Here is a 7,930-nt window from a genome sequence, read left to right as displayed (position 1 = left end):
ATTAAGTAATCTCCAAGGGAGTATTTTTTAAAACATTTTTTGAAAAAATAATTGAAAATAACTAACTTATTACAAAGAAACTAATAAATAATATTTATAAAAGCATTGTTATATATATATATGTATGTTATGGGTGTATTTATTTATCTATAGTTATTGTCGGGTTTTAAAATATAGATTATGATATTTTTAGAAATATAATTAGTAGTTATGTAATTTAATAATTTTAAATGTTAGCAGTTATTTGATATCTTTAATAAATAAATGAAAAATATAATTAATTTTTTGAAGAATATTGGTATATAATTAGCACAAACAAGTATTGTTTTAAAGTAAGTCTATAAATATTTTAAATATTTTAAAAAAAAATTGTTTTTATTACCAAAGCACAACAGACTCCCCTCTGTTCTTCTTCCCGCAGTTAATCTCTATCTCTCGGACTTAGTTGAGAGAGAGATAGAGTGAGACAGAAGTCTTCTATGAGATACTGGTTCCAATTCTACTCTGTTTAATCTCCGTGTTTCTGAAAACATATTACTCTAATACACACACTTATGTTTGTATGTAAATGTATGTATAATCTAGGGTTTTGAACTTTTGATGCTGATTAGTTGTTTAACTTAATTACGAAATTCTTCTTGTAGATAGAGAATCTGATTCTACTTAAGTCTCCGAAATTGGGCATCACTTCTTTTCGGGGTCTGCTAGTTGGGTTGTACTCAGTACACATCTATTGCAAGTATGTATATGGAGTTCAATTAAGTTTTGATTTTTTAATTGAGTTTTTTGTGTATATATAAGGGGTTTGTATGTATATATAAATGGTCGACATTAACTGGTTTGTATTCTTAATTTGCTAGCATCCAATTAAAAGTATAAGATTTTGTATTCTTGGTAATCATATTTTTATTCTATTTATTTTGTTTGAGTTTATTGCTTAAAAGTGTGATTTTATATCTTATTACCCATTCCAAATATTAGGCATCTGGTGGGAAACATGTCATCTACTATGCTTGTATGTATTATTTGGTGAATCTTGTATATTTATAATCTGAATTTTTCTTGTTTGTATAGTGTATCTGATTGTCTGCCTTAGTATATGTGCTATGCCATCGTCGTATGCCAACCAACTACCTATTCTAATAATATACATTCAAGCATAAAGTCTAAATTAATTAGTCTAACAAAAAAGATATATTAATAAATGTTGCCTTGTCTTTTGTATATTTTTTAGAAATCTAAAATGGATCGTTATACATGGATGTATAAAATACCACGTATATCACAAGAGTATATTGATGGAGTTGACAAGTTCATTGAATGTGCAGAGCTAAATATAAAGAAAAAGAAAATGGAATTAGGAAAAGAAGACATGATCACCTGTCCATGTCGTGATTGTTTTAATTTAAAAAAGTATCCTAGTGTTATGACAATGCGTGATCATCTATTTCGTCGTGGTTTCATGAATGATTATACTAAGTGGATTTGGCATGGCGAAGGAATATATTCTGAAAATACAAATAAACCTGATGATGATTATGGAAGTAATAGAGATAGTATTCCTATCAATAAAGAAGATGATAGGAAAATGATATGGTTGATGTAATGATCCACGATGTTGAAGATCTTTTATTGCACCAACCGAAAGTTCTTGAGAACTTGGTTGATGATTCCAAAAACTTCTCTATCCAGGGTGCACTGATCGATTTACTAGGTTATCAACAACCTTGAGGTTGTGTAAGCTCAAAGTAAAGAACGGGTGGAGTGATAAGAGTTTCACGGAAATGCTAAAACTTCTATCAGAAATGCTTCCACCAAATAACGAGCTTCCCACTTCCACCTATGAGGCAAAAAAGATAATGTGTCCGATGTGTATGAATGTAAAAAAGATACATGCATGTCCTAATCATTGTGTGTTATTTCAAAATGAGCATGAACATCTGAACACATGTCCAAAATACGGAGCCTCTAGGTACAAGCGGGAGGGAAGTAATTCTTCTACTAGTCACAAAAAGAGGCCTCCTGTGAAGGTTTTCCGATATTTTCCCATTGTGGAATGATTTAAACGCATGTTTGCAAATGTGAACGATGCAAAGCTTATGAGGTGGCACATGAAAGGAAGAAAATTAGATGGGATGCTCCGACACCCTGCTGACTCTCCACAGTGGAGAACCGTTGATGGAAAGTTCCCGGAATTTGGTCAAGAAGCTAGAAATCTTCGACTTGGACTTTGTGCAGATGGCATGAACCCATATCGCACTCTAAGCTCTCAACATAGCACTTGGCCAGTTCTTCTAACGATTTATAACTTGTCTCCTTGGTTATGCATGAAACGCAAGTATATCATGTTGACATTGCTAATCCCCGGTCCTAAAGAAGCCGGAAATAACATAGATGTATATCTGCGACCATTTATTAAAGATCTGAAGTTATTGTGGGATCAAGGAGAGAGGGTGTATGATGCATACCACCAGGAAAATTTTACCATGCGTGCCATGATTTTTTGCACCATATGTGATTTTCCTGTCTATGGAAACCTTTCGGGGTACAGTATTAAAGGAGCTAATGCATGTCCGATTTGTGAAGATGCTACGATTGACATTCGTCTAAAAAATTGCAAAAAAAATGTATACATGGGCCATCGTACATTTCTTCCCCTTGCTCACCCTTATCGCAAGAGGAAAAGGTCTTTTGATGGGACTATCGAGACTCGAGTGGCTCGATTGCCTTTAATCGGGAAGGAGGTATTTGAACGAGTAAAAAATATTGATGTTGTACTTGGGAAGATGTATAAAAAGCCAACCACCAGTAGCATTTAGAAGAAAAGATCTATATTTTGGGATCTACCATATTGGGAGCACTTGCAAGTTAGACACTGTCTTGATTTTATGCATATCGAAAAATATGTCTGTGAAAGCATTACCGAAACACTTTTGAATATACCTTGTAAGACAAAGGATGGGGTGAAAGCCAGATTAGACCTGCAAGAGATGGGTGTACGAACAGAGCTAGCACCACAACAATCTGGTAAACGTGCATATCTACCTCCAGCGTGTTATACTTTGTCAACGAAAGAGAAAATTAGATTTTGTGAGTGTTTATCTGGTGTGAAAGTTCCATCTGGATATTCCTCAAACCCTAAAATTTTTGTCTCAATGAAAGATTTGAAGTTGGTCGGTATGAAGTCACATGATTGTCACGTATTAATGCAACATCTACTACCGATTACAATTCGAGGCATATTACCAAAGCATGTGAGAGTGGTTATCACGAAACTGTGGTACTTTTTTAATGCTATAAACAGTAAGGTCATTGATCCCATGACATTGGATAAGTTGCAAGTTGATATTATTGTCACACTTTGTGAATTTGAAATGTATTTCCTACACTCATTCTTTGACATTATGGTCCATTTAGTTATGCATCTTGTGAGGGAGATTAAAATTTGTGGTCCTTTATATTTGTGTCAAATGTATCCTTTTGAGAGATTCTTGTGTATCTTCAAAGCATATGTGAAAAATCGATATCTACCTGAAGCCAGCATAGTTGAAGGATATTCGGTTGAAGAGACCATTGAATTTTGCACAGACTATTTAGCATCTACTGATTCAGTTGGAATTGCAAGATCTCGTCACGAAGGAAGACTTCAAGGACAGGGGACATTGGGCCACAAAATGATCTCTCCCAGTGCCGAAATGCTTGATAGAGCCCATCTCTTTGTATTGCAACACATGACAGAAGTTAATCCTTACTTACAAGAGCACATAGTCGAGATTCAACAAATGCATCCTTCTAAGAGTGGAAAATGGGTTACAAGTGAACACAACCGATCGTTTCGTAAATGGTTTAAAAATCGAGTGATGTCTCAATATTCAGAAAATTATTCCATCATTTCCAATACGCTAAAATGGTTAACATATGGCCTTGACATACCCGTGAGATCTTACCAAGCATTTGATGTTAATGGGTATATTTTCTACACAAAATGTCAAGATGACAAGAGTACTGTGCAGAATAGCGGGGTATCTGTAGAAGCTTAATCAACAGAATTTGAAAGGAGAAATTCTATCACATCGCGAGATATAAAGAAGTCATACTACGGGGTGATTGAAGAAATTTGGGAGCTTGACTATAAAGATTTCAAAGTTGCTCTCTTTAGGTGTAAATGGTTCGATATTCGTCGTGGTGTTCGGGTGAATGAGTCGGGCTTCACTTTGGTAAACTTTGATAGATTTGGTCATGAAGATGATCCGTTCATATTTGCTACACAAGTTAAGCAGGTTTTCTATGTAAGAGATCCCGCTGATCATAGGTGGTCGATTATTCTTCAAAGTAAGCGGCGTATTGTTGGTATTGATAATGTTGAAGATGAGAAAGAATATAATCAATTTCACGAGAATCCCCCTTTCTCAATTGGAATACCTACCACACTTAGGGAAGACAATGCAGATACAAATTATGCACGTAACGATCATGATGAAGGTCAATGGATTGATGGTCAATTATGAGTTGAAATAACTTTGTGTGAAGAAGTTAATTATTATGGAATGTTGGTCTCTGATTAAAAAATGAAAAGAATGTATTTAATGAAACTTTTAGAGTCCGGATTAACAAACTGTTAGATTATAAATTAGGACTAACCGGTGAATCTTGCATTATAATATTAGAATTACTTGGATATGTATGAATATATAGATTGCTATTTTTATCTGTATCTGATGCAGCTTCATAGTTATTTCATTCTTGCATTATAATATTAGATGCTTGGAATAGATGATTAAAATTATAGATGGTTAAAATTTTAGTGTAAAAAATAAATGTCTAATCTAGAGAAGTTGACGAGTAAGTAGAAATGGTTGTCAACATAGCCATCTGCTGGCATGTTACTGCTGCTACACTTGCATGCTCATAATTGGATTCTTTCTGTACAAATTGACTGCTACTTAAATTCTGTAATACTCTAGAGATAAATGTTGTTATGTGAATTGTGTTTTTTTGCAGGAAAAACATTTCTAATCAGGAATCAAGACACACAGTTTTATTGTGGTTTTATTTGTCAAGTAAGCAGTTTCTCAACCACTGTTTCTTAACAATGATGTAATTAATAAGAAAATATAAAGTTGAGAGCAAGTGTATTCATGTCTATTTGTGTAGCAGAGAGCAAGTGAACCAAATTCATCATTTTCTTGGACATTTGAACCACAACAGACCTAGTAATGTGGCACAAAACCCAAAATCACCGTTTAATATGTTGCACAGATTTATTTTGAAATAATTCATGACAGTAGAGAACGTCCTATATATGCAGGAAATTATGATTTTGTATCATGCTTTGTACATAGGAGTCCTTTTGTTTGGTTTTCATGCCATCACCTTACTTCTGTTGGAATTTATCTGTACTTGGTTTGATGTATTTATATTAGGAGTTTATATATCTCTTGGCCTGTTTCGTAAAGATCTCTCTATATTTGAAAAAAACATATTGTGATGCTTAATTGCAGCATTTGTGTGATACTAACGGGCAATAATTTCAATCTGATTCTTAATCCCAGTGGTAATCTGCACGCAAGTAAGATTTTTGTCATATTTTTATGTATTTTTCCTGGGTACATTACATGCTTATTTCTTTAATTGTTTTTAGTTTATTATTTTTTCTCCTTTGTGTTCTGTTTTCTTGCTTTTAGTTTGTTAAAGTTCAAATTATTTTCTTTACTTTACTAAATAAAATAACACAAGCATGTTATAGACTCTGCCTAATTTTAAACCAAGATGGTCACTTGCTTGTTACATTCCTGTGATTTTGAGGTAGAAGCGTGATACAGAAGAAAATAATAAATGGAAAACCAGTAATATAAGGTGAACTCAACAAATTACTGTTCTATTAGTTGCTTCCTGTGAGATCATTCTCAGGAAAGGTTTAAGGTTCCCAGTGCTTTGAGGTTGGTTATTCCAAATGGAATTTCACCTTTTAAATTATTCCCAGGAAAGATTTATGATTTTGACCAATCCCACAGTGCTGCTATCTTTATTTGTATTCATGTCTATTTGTGTAGCAGAGAGCAAGTGAACCAAATTCATCATTTTTTTGGACATTTGAACCACAACAGACCCTAGTAATGTGGCACAAAACCCAAAATCACCGTTTAATATGTTGCAGAGATTTATTTTGAAATAATTCATGACAGTAGAGAACGTCCTATATATGCAGGAAATTATGATTTTGTATCATGCTTTGTACATAGGAGTCCTTTTGTTTGGTTTTCATGCCATCACCTTACTTCTGTTGGAATTTATCTGTACTTGGTTTGATGTATTTATATTAGGAGTTTATATATCTCTTGGCCTGTTTCGTAAAGAGCTTTCTATATATGAAAAAAACATATTGTGATGCTTAATTGCAGCATTTGTGTGATACTAACAGGCAATAATTTCAATCTGATTCTTAATCCCAGTGGTAATCTGCACGCAAGTAAGATTTTTGTCATATTTTTATGTATTTTTCCTGGGTACATTACATGCTTATTTCTTTAATTGTTTTTAGTTTATTATTTTTTCTCCTTTGTGTTCTGTTTTCTTGCTTTTAGTATGCATCATGTCTAACTGTTTTTCTTTTGTACAGATATCATTAGATCATGGGAAGGAGCTATAATAAGTAGAGTTCCGAAGAGGAAGCTGCCATTTGAAATGGCATAGCTAAACACGGTGTTGGGAAATAGCAAAAAATTCTCAGTGACCCGGAGTTCAGCACTGTGTTAGTTCTCCGTAAAAGTAAGGACCTACAGGTATTATGAACTTTGCATGCTCTCTTTCATTGCTGATACTTACTCTCAGTTTGTATATTTCTTAATTATATCTCAATTTATAATTTAAATGTTATTGGGATTTTCAGGATAAATGGAGACATATTATAATAAAGGGCAAGGCTCAAACTGCTCAACCTAAGGCACCATCCACTGTACACCAGTCATTGGAAGATGGTGATTCTGACAAATTATTATTAAGGTCAGATCAAGTAATAGTAATCCTCAGTTTCACACTTTTAACATGAACTAGGTCGTCACTCAGCAGCAGACTTGTACTTTTTTGGCCATTTGTAACCATATCTAGATTACAATCAGTAAATTTTTGTATATGTTGAAGTTATAAAATGTTACCAATTGTTACAGTACTGGTTTTTAGCACTTCTGAATATTGGCGCTGATAAGAATGCATTAATACTCATCAATGCTAAAATTTCACAACAGTACTGTTATCCGGTTATCTTGGGAGAAACTTGATATATTTATTTCTGGCTCTTAAATTGTTACAAAAGAAAAACTCAGCCAATAGTCCATTTTTTTGGTTGAGATGAAACAAATAACAACCTTAGGCAGCTCTTTCGCAAGCCTGGACATCTTTTTTCTATTGCTTAAATCTTTACATATTCTGAATATATTGCAGGTTCAGTGATTGCATACAGGATGGTCCAACCAATAATGAATTTGCTGCTCTTACTATCACCCAAACTGAGGCACGGGCTCTAGTTCACAAGTCAATGGAAGATGGCGTTACTGACAAACCAACTCTGAAGGTTTATATGAGACGTCACAAAATGCATCAACAATCACCACAAACTATAAAGGTTTATACAAGACGTCACAAAAGGGGTAATAAAGCCACTGCAAAGTAAAGAAGTTTTATAGTCTGGGGGGGGTATGAAACAAGTGAAATGTATCTTGTAGTGTTTAGTTTGATCAATATTGCAGTATTGGGAGATAACTGGACCTCTTGGAATCAAAGTAGTTATCATATTTTTTCTTTGGATGTTCTCAAGAATTAGTCAATGCGTACTTTGCTTGTTTTTAAGACCCGTAGGGTTCTTTGTGGATTGTGTTGTCGTATTGTGAATTAATCATTATTGTAGTGTTCTTTGTGAAGTTATACTATTGTG

At 33.8% G+C, this 7,930-nt stretch overlaps 1 protein-coding gene across 1 annotated transcript; it reads left to right on the top strand.

Moving 5' to 3' along the window:
- The first annotated feature begins 2,345 nt into the window (after positions 1-2,345).
- Positions 2,346-7,669, top strand: LOC141659729 (uncharacterized). The gene is made up of 10 exons (XM_074466657.1): positions 2,346-2,744; positions 2,952-3,967; positions 4,160-4,482; positions 5,002-5,060; positions 5,911-5,939; positions 6,402-6,469; positions 6,620-6,687; positions 6,890-7,012; positions 7,167-7,243; positions 7,441-7,669. Exons 1-10 carry the CDS (start codon positions 2,346-2,348, stop codon positions 7,667-7,669), a joined length of 2,391 nt encoding a protein of 796 aa, XP_074322758.1.
- The last annotated feature ends 261 nt before the right edge of the window (positions 7,670-7,930 follow it).

Source organism: Apium graveolens, chromosome 5, assembly GCF_009905375.1.
Source record: "Apium graveolens cultivar Ventura chromosome 5, ASM990537v1, whole genome shotgun sequence".
Lineage (NCBI taxonomy): Eukaryota > Viridiplantae > Streptophyta > Magnoliopsida > Apiales > Apiaceae > Apium > Apium graveolens.
Note: the sequence above shows the minus strand (reverse complement) of the source record. Positions and strands in the feature narration are given on the sequence as shown.